The sequence below is a fragment of the Amblyomma mixtum genome, chromosome 2 (assembly GCF_055824585.1).
Source record: "Amblyomma mixtum isolate Tamu chromosome 2, ASM5582458v1, whole genome shotgun sequence".
In the NCBI taxonomy this organism is placed as follows: Eukaryota; Metazoa; Arthropoda; class Arachnida; order Ixodida; family Ixodidae; genus Amblyomma; species Amblyomma mixtum.
The window spans coordinates 197,169,342-197,191,938 of record NC_143013.1 but is presented as its reverse complement, the minus strand read 5'-3'; the positions used below and the strand labels follow the sequence as shown (position 1 = coordinate 197,191,938).

The window sequence follows — 22,597 nt, the reverse complement described above, 5'->3', positions numbered from 1 at the left end:
GCGCTCTGTTCGTCCTTCTTCTCTTCCTGCTTCCTTTCTTTGGCCGTGTGCCTTTGCGCTGAAAAACTATGAGTGTAAATCAAGTACACCAACTAGCCCAAGAACTAACTCTACTGGAAATATAAGATATGAAAAATAAAAAATAAATAAAAAAAACAGTGCGCCAGGAAACGCTTTCGCCTTGCAGCACTTTAGGGAGCCAAAGTGCCCCCTGAATTTTTTGAATGCAATTGGAAATTCTCGTGAAGCATCGCAGAAGTCTGTCAAGGCCAAATGCCGACTCAAATGCCATTTGTACACGGGTATAAAACTCTGTGGTAGGCAGGACATATGTTAATGAAGTTTTGACAAGCTCCACCAGTGGAGCTATATATGTCTTTTCAAAATTTGTCGTGCTTCATTCGGCATCACCTGTGAACTTCCCTACAAATTTTTGGTGAATCAGTCTAGAAACTCAATAAAGCACTTAGAAAAAACTTACCGTCTAATATTCTGCAGTAAAGAATTATTTTGAACGTACCTGAACATATTTCGAAGTTTGAGTGCACATGAAGACCATGTGGTCTTCATGGGCACCCATTTGAATGAAGCAAGTTAGTAGGACGCACAGTGGCCTGTGGGTGATCAGGTTAGCCACACAGAGAAATTTTGACTACACATGCTCTAAATCCAGAGCTTAGAATTGGTAGGGAAGGTTTCTCTCATACGTTAAAGCATGTGAATTCATAAGATGTCATTTAGCGGCCACATCTAAAGAGGATGAGAATAAAGTCTAACAATCAGAACTTCTAAATATACAATGGCTATTAAAAATATGCTCAACTTGTGTCTTGGGAATTTCAGCTGTTCATTATTGATGGAATTGCAACATTGTTGTATCACTACATTGCTGGATTTGAAGAGCTACCTAGCTGTTGAAACCCACTTGTATAACTCGGCTGTAGCATTTTTGCTGCCCTGTATTTAAAAACATGCTCAAAGTGAAAGGAATGAGATCAATGAAATGTACCGTAAGGATGATTTCTCTTAAGACTGCACATCATGTAGTATGGTCATTCCCCAATACTGTTTCATTTGAGTAATGCTGTTCATTGCTGTTGTGGTCTTTTCAGATGTATTCCTGTAGCATTTGTGGCTGCGTTAGCTCGACACTTTCTGCATTTCTCAGGCACATCGCTTTACACAAAAATGTGAACAGTTTTAATGTCAAATGCCCCTTTCAAGACTGCTTCAAAAGATTTCGCAAAGTTGGCTCACTCTATAGTCACTTCTGCCGTGAACACAGACGCATTCGACGTGCTGAACAAGAAGGCTGTGTTGCCATCAGTGTACAGCCTTGTGACTTAGTCTGCACAGTGGATAGCTGCATACAAGTTTGTAAAGATTATAAGTCTCTAATTGCCCACCTGAAACTTCACATTGTACAAGGTACAAAAGTAAGATGTCCATTATGTGAGAAAGCATATGAAAAGAAGGCATCTTTTTCGTCCCATCTTTCCCGTTACCACAGGAAGCCCCTTTGCACAGCACCAGATGTGGAAGTTCAAGAGGCTAGGCCTATTCTAGCAATGGTTACTACCCCTCCACATGATGCTGAACAAACTGGGAGCAATCTCTCTGAAGAGGAAGTGCTATGTAGCGCAATGGAGCCATGTCAAGGTAGCATACAAGAAACCTGTAAGAACCATGTTAGCACTGCTTTTGCTCATCTGTACCTGCGACTCTTATCTGAGCTCCATGTGCCATCATCTACTGTTCAAGTTATTGCTGAGGCTGTACATGACATACAGAATGCAAATGCTTCTGCAATGGCTTTCTGTCTCAAAGAAAAGCTCAAGGAAGAGGCTCTTGGCAGTGATGAAATAGATAAACTGATAGATGAAATATTTCAAGGCGATCATGTTTTGGCACTGCATCGAGCACCAGATGGTGTGTTCAGGACAGAACATAGCCGTTCCTCTTTCTTCAAAAAGCAGTTTCTGTATGTATCGCCTGTTGAAATATTATTGGGGAAAAACAAAAAGAACAAGAATGCCACCTTCCATTATGTACCAATACTAAGTACACTTGAAGCCATGCTGGAGAATGAAGAGGTGATTGCACAGTGTGATAGTATGCTGCCTGAGACTTCTGGCGTCCTGAAAGATTTTACTGATGGAAACATGTTCAAATCTATTCTACTTTACAAGGAGCATCCTGAAGCACTGAAGCTTATGCTCTTTCAAGACGCATTTGAGGTCGTGAATCCAATTGGTTCTGCAAAAAAGAAACACAAACTTCTAGCTGTTTATTTAATTCTTGGTAATCTCTATCCATGGAAGAGATACACAACTCATTCTCTCAAACTGTGCTTGCTCTGCAATGAAAATGATTTTGCACATTTCGGGCAGGCCAAAGTGTTCGCACCCTTGCTCGATGATTTGAAGAAACTGGAAGCTGGCCACTTTATAACTTCGAGAGGAATGCGTTTGTTTGGCACTTTGGTTGCCATCCTTGGAGATAACCTTGGAAGCCACGGAATTGGGGGCTTTGTGGAAAATTTTAGCTCTGCAAGTCACATCTGTAGGTTTTGCGTGGCTGACAGAGCTGACCTATTTTCTCCTAATGCTCTGTCAGGTGTTTCAGAAATCAGAACACCAGCCAATTACAATAGTGCTATATTAGCCCTACAAGCCAGTGGCTCATGTATAGAGAAAGGAGTGAAATTCAATTCCTTATTCAATCAATTGAAGTACTTCCATGTGTGTTCTCCAGGTCTTCCTCCTTGTTTGGCACATGATTTATTCGAGGGCATTGTTTCATTTGACCTCACTTTGTATATTCAGCATTTTCTAACAGTCCTCAAGTGGATCTCTCTACAAGACCTAAATCAGCGCATCAGTTGTTTTCATTTTAAACATGGTGATTTGGCTGACCGACCGTGTGAAGTTCACCTCAAAAAAACGCTAGGAGGCCATGCTGTTCAAAACTGGAACATGTTGCGCTTTCTTCCGTTGTTCCTGCTTGGTTCAATTCAGTCAACTGAAAATCAAATCTGGCAACAAGTTCTTTTGCTTTCTGAGATTGTCCAGCTTGTTACTGCACATGCAGTCACACTCCCCATGGTTATGAGGCTGCAAGACATTATAGAGGACTACATGACAGGCAGAGCAAATCTCTTCCCTGATGTTGCCATGAAACCTAAGCATCATTACCTGCTTCATTACCCCTTTCTGATTATGCAGTTTGGTCCACTGATAAAAATGTGGACAATGAGATGTGAAACCAAGCACGGCTACTTCCGCAAGTGTGCAAGGAATTGCCAGAATTTCAGAAACCTGACACACGCTTTCTGAGCGCCATCAGCTTTACCAGGCATATAAGAACACGGGAGAAGGTGTTGATGGCTTAGTCAATGCTTCCTCATTCTCGAGTGAGCTTTGCACACCAGAAATACAAAAAGAAGTACAGGAGGTGATCTCTGACCAAGGAAATATATTATCAGCATGTCAAGCTACTATCCACGGCCTGCTCTACAAACAAGATATGCTTGTCGTTATGAGGCGGGTGGACGGGGCTCCTGTTTTTGGGGAAATCAGGCTTATTCTTGCTAGCAATGACAACCACTTTTTTTTATTAAGGACTGTCCACACAAGATATGAGCCTGCTATGCAGTTCTACAACATTGTCAGCAGTGACGGTCCTTTCAAATGCATGAAGCTTGAAAGCCTCCTTGATTGGACTCCATTAGTGCAGTACAAACTTGCCCGCAACAAGTACCCTGTTGTTGTCTTGAAGCATGCTATATTGGATTTTCCTTGATTTCTTGCTTTTGACAGGTGGAATGGACTTGCAGCAGCATATTTCCAACTGGCTACCGCACCTGGACAATGAAGTGGTGCAACATATTGTACAGAAACTGCTCGACTGTGGCGTTCAGTCAATTGAGCACCTTAAGTATATTGTGGAGGCTGACCTAATCTTCCTGAACGCAGTCACCAGACGCATTCTACTTGAAAAATTCCAGACAGCTGCTTCCCCAGCCGAGCAAGTAAATATTCCACAAGGAAGTGAAGCATCTACAAGCTTGTTATCCCAATCTTTTGATATTCCATGGGATGCATTTTCTCCCGGACTCATAAAAGCTTGTCAAGAGGGCAGGCGCCCACTGAAAAGTGATCTGAATGAAATGGTCAGGATAATAAGTGAAAGGGTGCTTACCTGCTACCAGAAGCCCGGGCTCAAAGAGCTGCGAGCCATTGCAAGTAAAATTGTCAGCAAGTTTCCAAGAACTTTTGAGGACACCCTGAATGGTACCGTCATAGCAACAGGACTGGAAACTCTTCTATGGAAGCTGGAGAATTGTATTAATAACAAAAGAAGGCACAGTTCTCAGAGTACAAAGCGGTGTGTCTCAGAAGCGGAAGAGTTGACCACAAAAAAGCCGCAACTACAAAAAGACTCTTATGGCTGCGTAGCCTGGCAGCCTGACCTTCCTTTGACGGAAACGGCTGAAACTCAAGAGAAAAAAAGAGAAGAGCTGCAAACCGAATTCAGGCTGGCTTCACCAAACAGTTCTCGGGTCGCCCAGCTAATGAACGATACATATCCATCGCAGAGGAAGATGATCAATGGCAGCAGAAGTGTGCTGATTGTGAGAGAAAACTGGCCGTTCCTCTTCAAAGAAACATACTTGTTTTCACATGTCAGTGTATTGCTAGGGTTCAATGCCTCACAAACATTTGATGATCATGTGAAGACTGTTGGCCGACAGGTTTTTAGGTATGCTCACAGTTTAATTAAGAAGCCAACCGTCAGGGCATGCCTAGAGGAGATTGAAAAAGCCAGAATTGAAACGAAATCAATGACCGTAGAGTACGAAGCCACTCCCCTCCTCCTACTTGCCATCTTCGATGAAGACCGGGAGCTATTCTGCAGTGTAGTCGAGGTAAGCATTGCAGTCTAAGATATGGATCAAATCCGGAGCTGTCCGCTATGGCATCCCTCATAGCTCAAGTGTCAGTTTGGCGTTTTCAGCCCCACATGCAATACTATATTGCAATATCTCTTTTCTACATTACTGTTATTATCTAAAGGTAGCATCATCTAATACGATTAGATAACCCAACATTATCTAAAGCAGCTACAACTAAAAAATGTAGCGGTAATTGCCTCACAGACTAGCCTGTCAATGACGTGGTTAATCCCCTGTGACATTTGAGGGGGCTGGCAGGTGCAAGGTTATTCACTACCGGTCTGCCGGATTAACTGCAGTGCTAGGACAGTCCCTTGACACCACCTGATGGAGGGCCTCTTTTGCTCTTGAAAGGCATTTATGCTTTGTTCTTGGGCTGCATTTGACTAAAATAATGCAGTGTTTATGTATTGTACACAATCCAACACATGTAAATGCCTGTGTAGATTTTTAGGGCTTTAACATGTGGTTGACACTTATTTGTTTAAAATCCAAAGCATTTCACCACGCATTGTTGGGAAAAATAAGAGCCTGAGCGCAGAAATGCCTTATTTATACTTATGCTTCGCTACATGCTTATTTGTAACTGGCTTAAAGTTGCAGTTTTCACGTGGTGCTACTTTAGTAGACAATTCTTATACACATTTAACTCTCTCTTACACCAGGAATCTGCCAGTGATGATGACATCGGGGACGTGCCATGTTCTCCTTTCATCATTGCAAAAGGTATAATCCTCTGTGGTGTCACACTCGGCCGAGTATTCCTGATTTAAAACTTGTTTTGTGCAGGAGGCAGTTTCCTTACGGCGAAGAACTTCACTGTATCCATCGACACCTTGCCAGTTATGCATGCAACCAACCCGTGCCAGGCTTTCAAGCTGATGTTTCTGGCACACTTCGCTTTCAATGTGGTGTACCCCAAAGAAACAAGCCTCTGCTTAGAGTTCACACAGCGGTAAGTACTTATCTCACTTGTTAACTGAGTTGTGATAATCTTTCTGGTTTTGGTTTGGCACTTCTCGCATAAGCAGTGATGATCATAGTTATAGGTAAGCAATCTTCAAAAAGTAAAAAAATTTTTGCTGAACCCAGACAACTAATCAGCTATGGAATGAAATTTTGTTGCTGCTGCTGCTGCTTGTTACTGCAGCTGGTAAAATAGCGCTCTAAAGAAATATGTAGAAAGGAAAGACAGATAAAACTATTTTTTCTGGAATTGATCTTCAACCACTTCTTCACAGATTATGGCTGTACTACCTGATTTGCATGGTGCCCAGTTACTAATATGAAAGGCCTGGAGAGGGTGGTACTATATTGCATCTGAGATTTTGTAGCAGTGTATGGCTATTTTGGTGGAAGTTATACACACTGCTTGCTCATAGGGGTCATAGGTATTTGGCCAGGGCAGCACAGGACCTGGGGGAGAGATTTTGCTGAAGAGTGAACATGTGCACGCAATGCCAGTAACCCTTTTGTCGCCATGTAACCATCCATTGTTTATGGATAGATTTGAATGTGTCACCATGTAGATTTGATGGATTTGATAAGTCATAGGTGGTACTTCGCAGAAATTGTCAGCATTCTTTCGCTATTTGTAAGTATGAGGACTTGTGTTCTTTTAAGTGTGAGACAAACTTTCTGATGGTTTGATCGTATTTTCACTACAGCTGCTGGGGCTTCTTTGTTCTTGAGCTCTGGCAGCTGACGTGGTTCTGACATTATTTGGAGAGTATGCTATAGCTACGATTCGGACATTCTGGCTTGTATATATATGGGTGTGTTCAGATAAGAACGGTAATCGAGGCCCCATGACCATTTTTTGTTTTCAATTAAATTTTTACATGTGATGAGCAAATGTGTCCACACAAAGGAATGAACCTTAGTTTTGCAAGAAAATTCATAGCCTTCTTTGGGAAACATCGCTTATCACAAGAGGTGGAGAATGTCATCTTTCTCCATTTCGGAAAGTTGCAAGTTTGGGGCCCGTCTGCATGCACCATAATTTTTGTCATGCATGAGTATTTTCTTAATTAATCCTTAGCACCTTGACTGTACTCTTGCAAACATTAGATAACATTTTGTTTCTTGCCTTCTTCTTCCGGCAAAAAATCATGAACTTTTCTCAAGAACGGCAAAAAAAGGCACTTTTCAGCGCAACCGTTGTGCAAGATGTGTTGAGATATCACTGCTGAATTTTTTTCTCAGTATTTCCCAGTTACTTTTCCTCATTTGAGGTGAATTTCGTAATTCTGGACTGGTAAGTTTTTTCTCTATAGTATGTAAAAATTGACAAAATTTCAAATAGCTAAAAAAGCGGCAAGTTTGCTGTGGATTTGAAAAAAAAAAACATCTTTGATATTCCTAAAAATTTCCCTGAACACTCCTCTGTACCTCGTAAGTATAACATACTAAAATGGTCTGTAGTATATTGTTTGAAATTGAAAAATAAATACAAAATAGAGTTCATGTTTTCCATGTTTTCAGTCTTTAGTATTGCGTAGTATTCTGTTTTATGAAGCGCAAGCATCAGAACATGGATATAGTACTGAATCTAAGTGGCTAAATTTGAAACGATGCAGTTTCTGAGTTCATAGGTGTAATTTCATAGTGTGTATTTTCCTATAATGAAAGATTTCATGGTCCTACTTGCTTTGCATATTCTTTTAACACAATGACTTATATGGCTCGAGGCATATTATAGCACGTCCTTTTAGGACCAACTTGTTTCATGGCTTTTAACATCCCAAAGCAACTCAGGCCATGGGAGATGTCGTAGTGGAGGGCTCTGGAAATTTCGACCACCTGTGGTTCTTTAATGTGTACTGACATCGCACAGTACATGGGTGCCTTGCATTTCGCTTCCATCGAAACATGGCCGCCATGGCTGAGATCGAACCCGTATTCCTCGGGCTGAGCAGTCGAGTGCCCTAACCGCTGAGCGACAAAGGCGGGGTTAACTTGTGTTTATTGGGAGTTTACATAAGAATTCAATGCGCCCGTCGCTACTCTAAAGAAGCCTTTATTGAGCTACCTCCGCTACAGAAAACAGCCGCGCTTGGCAGCCGCTCTGAAGCTACATAATGCCTCGCGAAATCCGAAAGTTGATAGCACCACACGTCCTTTCAAGAATGTTCCCAGCTGCTGACAGTGCTACCACGCACCCTCACTGTGCTAGATTTGTAGGTAATCATTCCTCAGGCAACAAGATGTGTTATTCAAAAAGCAAAGAAGTTGGTGTATGAAAAAGGCATGTGGTCAACAGAGGAAAGATTCACGAGATATAAGCAAAAGCATGGTGATATCAACGCGGTTTTAGAGTATTACATTATGGATACACTCGATCGCTCCAGACAAATTCTGAACACTAAATATATGCCATAAGAATGGAGAAGGAAGGTGAGAAGGAATCAGTACTTAAACACTTCATGATCCGGTCCTCGCGAGAAGCTTACCGTCTTTGCAAGCTAGCTCACCCTGCCAGCCATGTCCGCCTCATAAAATTTCATATCCTTGTGAACTAAGTGGCTGAAACGCTCGCTGCAGTGGCACGTGCTATGCTAACTTTGAGGTGTGCCTTGAGGGACTGCAGGACGCGTCCAGAAGGTCCCTTTCTCCTGAAGATGTGCAGTCTCTGTGCATGCCAAGAACCTACTCCTTGTTTCCTCAGGAATTCTTGGCGCTGCAAACAAGATGGAGTTTTACTTGCAAAATATCTGAAATGAGCAGTGACGACGAGGGGCTCACTGCCACATTGGAATCCGATGAGCTATATAGTTAAAAAAAAAAACTGACACCTTTACCATTTATGACAGAATTTGAAAGAATGACCATTGGATGGATTACCTACGTCTATGAGATGTGTACAAGGAAGGGCTATACATGAAGAAAAGCACAGCTGGAAGACTGTGCTGTTCTGCATTTTGATTTCGCCAAAAACAGGAGAGTATTGCTTCCAGACGCAGTAAAAGCATACCTTTGGCAAAAAGTCAGCTTCTTTACCTTCGTTGTCATGGCAAGAATATTGGCGGGGATCTGTGCTGCTATTTTCGACAATGTGTATCATGCCTCAGCTCTTGCATGCTTGGCTCTGTCAGAAATAAAGGCCACCTCAAGGACAATGCGCCTATCTGCACAAAGGTAATTTATGTAAGTGACGAGGCTCCCGTTCACTTAAAGAATAAATTCGTCTCATGAGATACAACGCACATTGTCAAGAGGCAAAATGGATGTTTTATGCTACTGGGCACTGTAAAATTACTTCTACGGCTTTGGTGGCTTAGTAAAACAATGAGCAGCACACCACAACCTGCGAGCGCCTTCAAGTCAGGCCATACAAATAGCCAGCGGCTTTGTAGGCACGATTCAAGAAACACTCAAGGATATTATCGTTCTGGAGCTTCCGCCAATCAAGCTTACAGCCTCCCAAGAGAAAAAGAAGGAAGAGTGGAAAGCGGCAAGGAATGTGCATAGAGTTAGATGCTCCACATCTAGAAGTGCATTCAGTCAAATGAAGGCAGCGCTTGCTACGTGGATTCGACCACTGTTAGGAGTGGAAGAGAGGTTTTGGCTTCATGCTGCACAATATACTGCGCAAATGTCGCACAAACTGCTGCCTTTATTTTTTTTCCCACAAAGTCCTACAGTGCTGCCTTATTACACGAGCACACGGAAAGGCACGATAGGGCGGGTGCTCACTCCATGTTTAATTGATTGCGTCCTGTCATGTATTTCTGTCTGCTTGTCTAAAAAGTAGCACTGATTGACATGCCAGAAAAAGAAACGCATCAGCAACTGGCCCCACCATGTCTTTTCTTAATGGAACCTTTATTTCTTGTTTATGCTTTTCTTTACTTACAACCTGTACATAAAGCGGCACCATATTTAGAATTGCGTTCCGACTTATACTTGTCCTGAATAGGAACTGAAAATAAAATGGTACCCACAGAAGAAAAGACATTTTGTCTCCAGTGCACCTTAAAGGGACACTGAGGAGAGCACTATTAATATTTTTTTTATAGTAAAATCCGATAGTTCGGCATGTCATGGCTTTGTTGCCACTTGGCCGGCAGCGAAAGATGCATTTATTTCTAAGAAATTTGGATTCGAAGTTGAAAAAGTTTTTCCCGCCGCTCTGATTCAAACTTGGGATTCATCTATGACGACAGAGGACTAAGAGACGTGAAACATGACGTGAAACATGACGTGCACATGACGTAACGCAGACTCCGTGATTTCTGGCTGCCAGCAGTGCGGCCTAGCAGCAGCCGAAAAGAAAGCTACCGCCGGCCGCACGTTGAAGGCATCTATCGGCTATTGCGGCCGTCGCTACAGTCGCTTCGATTACGTTTGCACTGGCGTTTTGCCAGCGTTACGATGGATCTCGTTCTCGAAGTCGTCAACGAAGTTCTCGCAAATAGACACCTTTAGCATACCGTGTACCTTGTTACCGCTAGCGGAATACCGGGAGCCCGCCTACCGCCGGAAAACAGGCGCTGATTTGTCCCGATGCTTCAGGAGCGCGCGTAGCAGCCGGGCACGTGGCGCCATCTGGCGACGTCAAGGAGATTTGCGCATGCATTGGCTGCGCCTCAGTGATGCATGGTTTCTCGGTTCCTGGTGTTGCTAGAACCATTCGTTCTAGCAACACTGTTTTGTTCTATGATCTCATCACGCTTGTACTTGCGAGTTTGGCCTGTGGCGGCGATACCTGTACTTTGGTTCTTGCTCTTTTCTACGTTACAAGAGCTTTGTTGTCAGTATGAGTGGCGTTTTTGTAATCAGGAGCTGGTATTCTGTCGATACAAGCCAACTTCAATTTCTCCTCAGTGTCCCTTTAAGAATGATTTAACCCCGAGGTGTTAGATGTAGATTTCTTCCAAAACCACTAGAATTTTCATTTTTATATGAAGTAACGAAGAGTCTAGTATCAATAGAACATTTATTCTATACCAAAGCACCCGACAATGTAGAAAATATGGAGTACGCCAAATGTTCTGCCAACATTGGGTAATTCCCGAGAAATTCCTCAAAATAGTGAATTTACGTATTACGATTGCAAAAACAAGCTGCAAAAAATTTAAAATGATTTTGATATTAAACGAGGTAAATTGTTACCTCATTTGGTCTGTGTCCAGTTTAATATCTGATGGATACGCTTTGTAAGAAAGAATACTACGCAATACTAAAGAATGCGAACATGCCCTCAGTTATGTATTTACTTTCGCAATTAAAACAATATGCTAGAAGGCATTCTTAGTATGTTATACTTACGAGGTACTGAGGAGTGCTTAGAGAATGCTAAAGAAAATCGAAAATGATGTTTTTTTTAATCCGCTGCAAACCTGCCGCTTTTTTGGCATTTCTGAATTTTTGCCAATTTTGAGGCGCTATAAAGAAAACACTTACTGGTCCAGAATTAAGAAATTCACCTCAAATGAGGACAATCAACTGGGGAATACTGAGAAAAAGATTCAGCGGGGATATCTCAATACATTTTGTTGTAAATTGTTGTCTAATGTTTGCAAAAGTACAGTCAAGGTGCTAAAGATTAACTAAGGAAGTACTTATGCGTGACAAAAACTATGGTGCATGCCGGAGGGCCCCAAACTTGCAACTTTCCGAGATGGAGAAAGATGACATTCTCCACCTCTTGTAACATGTGATATTTTCCCAAGAAAACTACAGTGTTTGTTGCAAAACCAAGGTTCATTTCTTTGTGAAGACATATCCATCACATAAAAAAATTTAATTGAAAACAAAAAACGGTCATGGGACCTCGATTACCATTCTATCTGAACGCACCCATATATATATATTTTCATAATTCAATCTTTTCTCGTGTTTTTTTTTTTCAGAAGGCAGCTTTTGTTTTTATTGGTAAACATTATTTCATATGGACTGCTAGTTTTTTCAGCAAAATCTTGTGTAACTTGTGTGAAGTAAAAAGTCACTTAGAGTATGTCTTGACGTTTTTGTCAGTATGAGCAGTCAGTTTAGTACCAGTTAAAGCGCCTATGCCTGTATATTTAGAGCTGAGCTTGTAGAAGGAAGGGCTGCCACCACAAAAGAAAATGAGCTGGATGCTGAATGCTGAAGCAGTCAGACTAAAATGCTAGTGGAAGTCTACTAAAATTTGCGTAGTCACATTATCAGTTGATTGAAAAAATGGGAGGTGCATCATGTCTGCATATTGAATGGAGTGGCAGAACTTCCACTGAAGCATCGTTGAAAGAAAAAACTGGTAATGGCGCAAGAAACGGGGACACAGAAGGCACACAAAACACAGGACTGACGCCAACTCAGACTTGAGTATCTTGCAGACGCACCTGACGTGCCCCCAAGATGGCTGCAGAACACAGAATAGTGACTGAACCTCCAAGGGAACTATTTTTTGGTTCAAGCAGTACGAGACCACTCGAGACTGGCACGTTGCGACGGCAATCAGGTTGAGACACGTAATGCAAGGTTCGGTGCGGAAGCTTCGAAAGAGGAAAGGGCCTATTGTGGGAGAAATATGGTCAAGTAAAACTCTAGTTTTTTCTTTCAAAATGAACCAACTCGCCCAAACTAGAGTTTTACTTGACCATATTTCTCCCACAATGGGCCCTTTCCTCTTTCGAAGCTTCCGCACCGAACCTGCCATTACATGTCTCAACCTGATTGCCATCTCAATGTGCCAGTCTCAAGTGGTCTCGTACTGCTTGAACCAAAAAATAGTTCCCTAGGAGGTTCAGTCACTATTCTGTGTTCTGCAGCCAACTTGGGGGCACGTCAGGTGCGTCTGCAAGATACTCAAGTCCGAGTTGGCGTCAATCCTGTCTTTTGTGTGCCTTCTGTGTCCCCGTTTCTTGCGCCATCACCAGTTTTTTTCTTTCAACACGAACCAACTCTCCCAAACTTGAGTTTTACTTGAAGCATCGTGGTAGCCAGAACGTGACCCCTTTTCTTCACGCTCATGCATGGCTTCAGGTCACTTTCCTTGCTCTTACTTCAGCGAGTATCAATGAGGAATCTTGAAAAATGAGGAAAAACACAATGACACCAGCAAAAAAAGGTGAACCATAGTGGTAGCACTTTCACTACAGCGCATTATGGAGTCCATGCACCTTGCATAGGGTGGTGACAAATTTTTCTTGTTGCATTTCAGCATTTGTGCTGTCGTCAGTATTATGACCTAAAGACGATACTGGCTTTCCCATGGCATTCCCACTTCTTTTGAAACCGTTATTTAGCTCATGAAGATGATGCTTTAGTCTTCCATGCTCCGCTCTTAATAGTGCCTACAGAAAAGACAGCATAGCAAAATTTTGAAAGCGTTAAAATGGGTGACAGTGGAATTGAAACCTTTTTCCGGTTGGTAATATAGAAGATTATACCAGCATTATATTTATCATCACGGATTGAATTTCTTTGGAGGAGAAATTCTAGAGGCCTGTGTACTGTGCGATGTCAGTGCACGTTAAAGAACCCCAGGTGGTCGAAATTTCCGGAGCCCTCCACTACGGCGTCTCTCATAGCCTCAGTCGCTTAGGGACGTTAAACCCCATAAACCAAACCATCACGGATTCCTTCTGTACCTAAGTATTACAGTGCCTTGGCTGAAAACTGGCGTGAAGGTCTGGCATACCACTTTTCTTCGTACACATGGGCAAAAGTTGAGTGGGGCGAAACAGCTATTGTCAGCATGAACTGAACTTGCTCAGCTTAAACAGCAGGCTGTGCGAAGTTAGCCTGGCTAGATCAGGTTAGTTTTAACCTTACTATGATAATTTTTTTCCTGTACATTAAAAAGGGCTCTTTTCATCTTTTCTGTTTTCTTTGAAAACTGTCACAACGCACCAGCAATTCTAGCACTTCGGCTTTCTTTTTCTTTCATAAATTGTCTTGCTTAGAACTGCGCGCAAGGCAAGGCAAGACAGCTTGTTTGGAGAGTTCGTTAGCACAGTCCATGACTACAATGCAAGAGGCAGGACAGGAGACTGGGGGAAGCAAATGAATTTCAAAATAAAAACAAACACTGCCGACATAATGCCAGGCACAGGAAATTAAATCTGTTTCTAAGTTGCCAGAACACTGCACAAAATTATTGTCTAGATTTATGCACATAGCAACAATGGTAGCACTACAACCATTCTCTACAAAATCATTCCAATTTTCTGTGCCCATTTTGTTTTGCCATTCAGAATTGAAAACATTTGTTTTGTCCACAACAAGTTTTTCTTATGACGAGTAAATATGGGCTCACAGTCCAAAATCCTGTGCTTCAAAAGGTGATGATTAGCACAATGCCTAGTCTACATTTAGGTTTGTAATTAATGCCTAAAATCAAGCAGTACCACTTTGCAGTGGCAACCACTGGGTGCCTAAAAGAAGCACTAGTTATAATGAAAATCTCACAGAGCAGAGTATGCACAAGGGAGAAATGGTGCACACATTATTTCCTACCACCATTAACGGCAATACAGCTTGACACAGTCAGATGTGTTCTAATTCAGATAATACAAAGGGCATCCTGAAGGCAGTTTTAAGTTCGATAGAACAAACCAGCACAACTGAGACGGGACAAGGGCTAAGCCGTGAACTGACAAAGCTCTGTAAGCACAACTGTCCTCCCCTACCCCTTTCCCTTCTGCCGCAGCAAAGCTTATGGGTGGAATGAATGTCATTTAGATGGTCCTGCCTGCAACAAACGACGCCTGAAACTATGCCACGTCTGTAAGCACATGCACTCTTTGCAACCCTCTGTAGCAGAGAGTTATACAATTATTTTGGCGAGCTTCAGGCATACATATTGTCTCCCTCATTTTGAAGAGCACTGGAAATGTCTGTTCTGAAGGTCAAGGGACAGAGGGAGGGTGGGTAGAGGATGGGAGGGTGTAGGATGACACCCACAGGGCAACTCAACATCCCCATCTTGGTGACGTCTTGTGCAATTGCACCAGTCACCCTCCCCTAAGGCTGGCATGGCTCCCACCTGTCGGAGAAAGGTTCACTGCTAATGGAAAGTTTGGGTTTTTTCTCTTGCGTATTTTGATTTGCATTCATTTCAGCATGAATTGTTAGGCACTGTGACTATAGCTGGATACAGCTGAAGAATGCACCGGCAAATGCCCCTAAAAAACCAATGGTGTCGACTGATTCTCATGACTTCATGGTTAATTCCCATGCACTTGCTAATCCTTCACACCAGCTGGCAAAGGGAAAGGATTAACCACAAATTAGCCAAAATAACCACGACATCATAATGGTTGGTTGGTGCCATCAGCTGGAAGACTCCCTTTCAGCGGTATCTGAGCCTACAGTCTTGAGCTGTATACTATACAGGATAACCTATGCATCCAGCATTGTATATTGTGGTGGCACACGCATCGCTATGTGCTGTCTGAATAAATTGGCTCCTCAGTTAATTACGTGAGGATTGCTGATGAGAGATACAGCATTGTTATTGCTGCATTTGACATGAAGCTTTCTTTATGGATGCGCTATAAGCCACACATAGTTCTTCCAAAGTGCATCTGTAGGGGGAAGTAAATGTGGAAGGAGTGAGGAGCCCAGGATGCTGTACAGACACGCTCAGCTGTGTTGACTAGCCTCGAGGACAGCTAAGCATGATAGTGAAAGTACCTTTTCCTTGCAGCCCAGTTCAAACTGAGTGTAAGCCAGGATACTGAAAAAGGCTGTTAATACTTGCATTATTGAGGCCTGCATGTTAACCGTACTAATGGCGTCTGGAGATAATGCTACAGCACTGAAAATGTGCGACTTCCAATGCTCAACCAGAAGTTTTATTTGAAGCTATTGCTTAATTTTGTTTTGATTCTGCCTACAGAGAATATTTTGTGTGCAGCAGGCACTTTATTCTGGGACAGTGGAAGCTGTGTGCAGATGTGAGAGGGTAATGTCACATTCCCTTAACAGCGTGCTCTGCAGCACTAGACATCATTTTAGACTCACATATCACTAGTGGGGCATTAGTAATAACAATCCTCTGCTCAGTTCTGCTAATTCCAGCTTCACTAAAATGTGCATATCCCTTGTCACGCATCTAGATCTTTGTAAAAACAGAGAACGTAAATATGTACTGCAAACTTATTACCTGTCAAAAAAGATTTTTGCTCATGGCTGTACTTTTGGGTGACACAAAATAGGCATGCTGATGATTCGGCCTGTGTATTTGTAGACATTGCTGCCCTGGTGTCAGAGAGCGCTTTGAAGGAACATTGAATGCAAACTTAAGTTGACCTTTGTCAACAGGTTACTGTGGTCTTATTGCAAAGAGACTGAAGCGGTGCTTTTATAAGCTACTTAAAATGAAGAAACAAAGTACAGGTGTTGTCATAGTTGCCTCATTTTCTAAGAGTAGACTGCAGTCTATTGACAAGTCAGATTTCTGAGTGCGGATCACAAGGCCCTAAGGAGCCCCGCAACTAACTTCAAAATGTGGTCATGAAGTTCTTTTCGGCGCACATGCCACAATTTGAATTGAGTGACCGGAAAATTTTTCAGTTTAGTTTTCTCAGCAATAAATGCATTTTTTTGCTGCTACCCAGACATCAACAAATTGGGAAAGTGCAGACAAAGTGGATTTTTCCCGAGAACAACAGGTTGCGTGGCGTTGTTTTTGCAACCCTTTAAAACCTAGTGATGGAGTTCAGTGAGCAGCTTTCACGCAAGTAACAAAGCAGTAACAAAGCACTATGATCATTAAAAACCTTATTAAAGTGAACATTTAGGAAAGGTTCATTTTGGCTTGAAGTCTTGTTTTGTACTGAATACTAAAGATTACTGAATACATTCACTAGTGCACATGATGAAACTGAAATGTGGGCTTCAAAGGATTAATTTTTTGGGGGGAGGAAGGGTGCAGTCTTCTCGCAATGTTTATTATTTCTTTGAAGACAATATAGATATTCTCACTGTCCAAAGAGTAACAATGCTCTGCCCTTGCTTCAGGACCATTGCCGCTGTGAACCCTGTCCGGGGAACCAAGGCAGAGCGCTCAAAGAAGAAGCAACACTGCCTCTCTCCAAAGGTTGCTTCCCTCATCACATCGCTGCAAGACTTTGACTTTTGATTTTCCTGATATTCGACAGTTTTTTAAATCAATATTTTATGTTTACGCGGTGTGATAAAGCTTTGACTTTTGATTTTCCTGAAATTCGAGTTTTTTAAATCAATATTTTATGTTTACGCGGTGTGATAAAGCAAACAGCCTGTGGCATGCTTTATCATGCAGTACTAGCTTCAAGCAAGCCACAATTTGCCCAAGGAGCCTTGCTTATACGTATACTTGCTGTTAGTTAAGTGACTGGCTGTATTACTTGTAGTGTTCATTCTATTGTACCATATTACTGTTTTCATTTTTAAAGTTGTTGCAGTCACAAGATTGAATGCTTACAGTTACACTGTGATAATGCAAACAGCCCATGGCATGCCTTATGTCCTGCTGCTTGCATCTTGCTGCTTAATGCAGTACTAGTCTCAGGCGCAAGCCACAGTTTACCTAAGACACTTTTTTTATGTACATTTTTATTACATTGTAGTGACTGATTGTATTCAATGTAAAACTACTTTCTGCATTGTATTGATTGTAATCTATTACTATTTTCATTTTTATATTGTAGTCACAAGAGTGTATGTACTATGTATCGCGTGTTGTGGAAATAAACACGCCCTGTAAAATGCTTCTTTCAGCTAAACGGGCGCATTGTTCGACCTCAAATTTCGCATAGAAATGGCATTTGGTCGGCAGAATTGTTTAATACCACGTTTGCTTGGGGTACTTGCCTGATTCGAACAGAATAAGTCAGATATTCACATCGTCTGCGGCGACGACGAAGGAAATTAAGCTGCTCTGTCAGCTATCGCACCTGTGGCACCATCTCGTTTGTTGGTCGTGAAGAATCAGCAAAGGAGGGGGTTTGAGGGGTTTGAAGTCGCTCTTTCAACTGGTTTTTTAATGCTCAAAAAAAATTTTGCTGAAAACTTAGTTTTGCCAAGCTAAGTTTTCAGCAAGTTAAATTTTTTGTGAGCATTAAAAAACTAGTTGAAAGAGCGACTTCAAACCCCCCGAATCCCCCTCCTTTGCTGATTCTTCATGACGAACAAACGAGATGGCACAACCGGTGCAATAGCTGACAGAGAGCAGCTTAATTTCCTTCGTCGTCGCCGCAGACGATGTGAATATCCGACTTATTCTGTTAGAATCAGGTAAGTACCCCAAGCAAACGTGGTATTAAACAATTCTGCCGACCAAATGCCATTTCTATGCGAAATTTGAGCTCGAACAATGAGCCCGTTTAGCTGAAAGAAGCATTTTACGGGGCACGTTTATTTCCGCAACACGCGATATGGGGAACCAATGTTTTATGGTTACACTCATAAGTCAAACAGCTTGTGGCATGCCTTATGTCCTGTTGCTTCTATCTCCCTGCTTCATGCCGTACTAGTGTCAGCCAAGACTCAATTTCCCCAAGATACCTTATTTATGCGTATATTTGCTGTTACACTTTAGTGGCTGGTTGTATGAATTTCAACACTATCTATATTGTATGTGTTACTATTTTCATTTTAAATTTATTGTACTCTCAAGATTGGACGTACTAAGTAGAGTAAAAAATGTTTTGCAGTTACAGTGTGATAATGCAAACAGCCCGTGGCATGCCTTATGTCCTGTTGCTGGCATCTTGCTGCTTAATGCAGCACTAGTCGTGAGCAAAGCATATTTTTCGAATACACTCTCCTTTTGCCTATGCTTGCCATTACTTTAGTGATTGGTTGTGTTCATTGTTCAGGTATTATTACTTTGCGTCGTATTCATTGTATTGTATTTGCTATTTTAGAGTGATTCATGCCATTCTGTATGACAGGAAGGCACAGGTTTCGTTTCTACTTTACTTGCCATTGCTGCATATTTTGCATGCTTTTACTGTATGCCTGCAGGCAGGGCAATGCAATTTTCTTTTTTTCTTTGCCCACCCACCTACCGTTTACCTCAATTCAGTGATGCTGAAAGGCATTACGGTATAGTAAAATACCAGCCGTGATCGCGTTGTTTAACACTGCATATTTTCCAATATTCTTGAATGCGACCTTCCCATTGCTTGTGATTGTTTAAAAGCAGTGAAATATTTTATTCTGTTTAAATGTGGCAGCACTCCTAATGTTCTGTATCTGTTTTTATGTCAGTCATTAAAAGATGATCTGAAAGAAATAAAGTGTGTGAAATGACAGAACATGGAGCTTCACAGAAAATTTCTGCGAGTCATGAAAAAAAGCTGTTAAATGACAGAAAATATGGTAAGAGAAAATGGAACATCACAGAATTTTTCTGGTAGCAGCAAACCGAAAAAACCTGTGAAATGACAGAAAAAAGTAAAAACAGAAAATTTCTGTCATCCTCACAGACATTTTCTATTAATTGCAAACAAAAAACCCTGTGAAATGACAGAAAAAGTAAAAACAGAAAACATACCATAACAGAAAATTTCTATCGTCTTAACAGAAATTCTCTGTTAGTCGAAAACAGAAAAGATCTGTAAAATGAAAGAAAAAGTAAAAAACCGAAAACATAGCATAACAGAAAATTTCTGGCAGGCCAACTGCCAGAAAATTTCTGTTTTTTTCAATAAATATTTTTTACAGTGTATAGTGAGGGCGCCCACGAGCCAAATGTGACATGAAGGAAGTAGTACTTATCGGCGCACTTCCATAATAGGTGGCTGGAAGTTGCACAGGAATGCACAAACCCTGAAGAGGCTGCTGCTATGTCCAGCATTTTTATCGGGATGGGCTTATCAAAGAAATGAAACTCCTTGATCCGCCTTATAACCCGTTTCACATGAATGCGGGCACTCGCAACCTTTCTTGTTGTTCTCACCTCTTCAACAGAAACCTGAGGTGCTCTTTTAAAGGGGGTTATGCTAAGTGTTACACCTGCAGAAAGACTGCTTTCTAAGCGAAAGCCCTTGTCAGCCATCACTGAGTCTCCTGGCTGCAAGAGTTCAAGCAAACCGCTTGTAACAACAATTTCTGTGTCACTTACGTGACCTCCCCAGAGGTCAGGAATGAATGATGCATAGCCGTCTGGCGTAACTCCTATTAGTGCCTTAAATGTGTTATAGTGTTTGTAAGAAGAAAACGTCAGCTTTTGAGCACTGAGGCGAGACGGCTTCTGAATTCTGACTTCAGTGCAATCCAGCACTATTCTGGTCTCAGGAAACGGCCTGAACGCCTCTGGCATGTTTTGCTTTACCTGCTCCAGTGTGGGAAAGCTGTTCAGTGAGGTCAATTCCTTCTCTAGAAAGTTCACCCGTGTGCAAAATGTCCTGCTCACTGTGGAATCGGAAATTCCAAATATTCTGGCTATCTCTTTTGCACATGTTCCCGTGCACAGTCGGTATAACACCATAAAAAGCTCCTCTTTTTTTTTTGTCAGCTGTTTGTCTCCATGTTCACTTCCACTTCCTTCACTTTTTTTTTCTGCACAGTCCCAGTACTGCATTATGTTTGCAATATTCAGAACATGAATGTACAAGGCATCAAACAGTCCTCTATTTGCAAGCCCAGTATAGAACTTGAATGAAGTTGGGTCAGTATTATCAGCAGAAAGTATCCGCCTTTCCAGTTTTTTACATTTTACTTTCCACTTTTCTGCTCCTTTTTATGAGCTAGGTTTTTTGAAGTAGTTTTGCGATACTTTGAGGGCAGCTTTCTTCTGACGCCTGTGTGTCACTGATGTCGCCTTTCTCTGTTGCTGCCCTCTGCAGAAGCAGCAGGCCATGCACAGCATCACACTCATTTTGGCCTGCAAGCAATAGTTTACCAAATGCAGCTTATATGAACTACACAGAGCACACCACTGTACCTTTTACACATTAGAAACCACTAACCTCTGTTTTGAAGAAGCGCCGGCTGCAGTATTATGGAAATTCTTGTCTTTCATCAGCTAGTTAGTAAATATAACTTTTAGGCCCTTTACACCACAGTTTTTATCTACTTCGTTATCAAACTCTGCTCAAGCCAATTTTTCCATACCTTGTTCTTGGCGCATGATAGCCTTAGCTGCTTATGCGCCAATAAACCCAACACAACACAAAACACAAATCTGACTGCGATCAACCTGTGACCAAAAACGAACGCAGTACGACACACAAAAAAAAACCCAATAAGCTGGGGATCCAAGGGATGGAGGTTTGATTCCCTGGTAGACAAGGTTTATTAATTTATTTTTTAAATATCGATTCAATATGGTGATTGGGCATCCGGTCTCGACCAATCAGAGCCGCCGCAAAAGCGGGACAGATTTTGTTCACAACGATGAGGCATTAAACCTTAAAAATAAAAAGTAACAGGGCAAAGCCGCGTGACAGAAAGGCATCCGAATTACAACTTACAAGCTAGGAAGGGAACGTACACTGAAAAAAAAAATCAGCGGGCAAAATTAGATGGGGCCAAATGCTGAAAGCAGATAAGTAGGGGAATTGTAAGCAAACAAAACTGGCGAGTTCGTCTTCGGCACGTGGTTTACGCTTTCTAGGTGCGGGCGATGACTCGGGATATTAGGTGTAAGTAGATGTTGCCGAAAACCTTTGAAATGTTTTTTTTTTCAGTAGCCGCCGGCATGCGACATTATACTGTGACTGTAGTGCAATGACTGATCTTGTGAACACTTCCTTTGTAGCACGAGATGAGAGCTTAGTCTGGAATGACGACTGCAGGCAAGCACAACTGCTTCTGCATTATTCCGGACTTTACCAGTATGCCTTGGCTGAGTGTTCTCGATGTTCCTGAGCTAACTTTAAATAGACCACTTCCGAATGCAAAGGGCCTTCATAGTTCGACGAGCCCGACTGCTGCTATCGGCACCCCCGTGTTGCTTTTTGAGTGCACGCGCAAGGCGCGACTGATTCACCTCCTATCTTACGATGTGAATGTGATCAACGAGAAAACGTACTGATTTCGCGGTGCATGGATGGCGCAACAGAATACCGGCAACTTCGAGCAGCAGCACAAAAAGTCGTGCAACACAATGTGGCACATGCATTAAAAGGTTGTGGCGCATTAAACACAACCATACTAGTAAAATACAACCGCGAATTCCTGCCCATCTGCTCTGCCGCTTCATCTGAAGCCTGGCAAACGATGACATCGTTGATTTTGGCAGCATATCGCCCCCACCCCAAATAGACGGCGTTAATATTTGCAGCACCTCTCTCATTGATCTCCATCTAACACACATCGAATGAATCAAGTTTGAATGCACTCACCTTTACTCATGATGAACGCCTATCGACACTGTAGCGGTGCGACCAGCTGAGGAAACCAATCTGAGGTAAGTGTCCAAGACCGTCCCTCGGCGTCGACAAGCCGCCGCACACACAATCTACGGTTGCTACGGTACTCACCAACTTGCGCTCACCGTGCACGTGTTTTCTTTCTTTTCATGCATAGTTTCAAGCAATCAAGCCTCTAGCTGGATTGGATTGGCCACCGGCACTACATGTTGCCAACGCAGCTCCGATTTTTCGCCAAATCTAGCAAGACTACAATCTTTCGCGTCTAATCGGGCATTTTGGTGTAGCATGGCGCAATTTTAACAAATTTCACACTTTTGGCGCAGCTTGGCGCAGAAATATGCAGCTG

At 42.2% G+C, this 22,597-nt stretch overlaps 1 protein-coding gene and 1 pseudogene across 1 annotated transcript; one reads left to right on the top strand and one right to left on the bottom strand.

The window, feature by feature from the left end:
* Positions 1 to 1,554: 1,554 nt before the first annotated feature.
* On the top strand, positions 1,555 to 17,621 carry LOC149362074 (uncharacterized). Its single transcript, XM_089572911.1, has 4 exons — positions 1,555 to 4,927; positions 5,620 to 5,680; positions 5,744 to 5,909; positions 16,907 to 17,621. Exons 1-4 carry the CDS (start codon positions 3,779 to 3,781, stop codon positions 17,025 to 17,027), a joined length of 1,497 nt encoding a protein of 498 aa, XP_089429037.1. The 5' UTR covers positions 1,555 to 3,778; the 3' UTR covers positions 17,028 to 17,621.
* A 1,996-nt stretch (positions 17,622 to 19,617) lies between these two features.
* LOC149362073 (uncharacterized) lies at positions 19,618 to 22,231 on the bottom strand (annotated as a pseudogene).
* Between the last annotated feature and the right edge of the window lie 366 nt (positions 22,232 to 22,597).

Coding starts and splice junctions, on each gene's coding strand:
- LOC149362074 (XM_089572911.1), top strand. CDS start 3,779: ATGCTATATTGGATTTTCCTTGATTTCTTGCTTTTGACAGGTGGAATG. Junction 5,681..5,743: donor TCCTTTCATCATTGCAAAAG/GTATAATCCTCT, acceptor TGTTTTGTGCAG/GAGGCAGTTTCCTTACGGCG. Junction 5,910..16,906: donor TGCTTAGAGTTCACACAGCG/GTAAGTACTTAT, acceptor CCCTTGCTTCAG/GACCATTGCCGCTGTGAACC.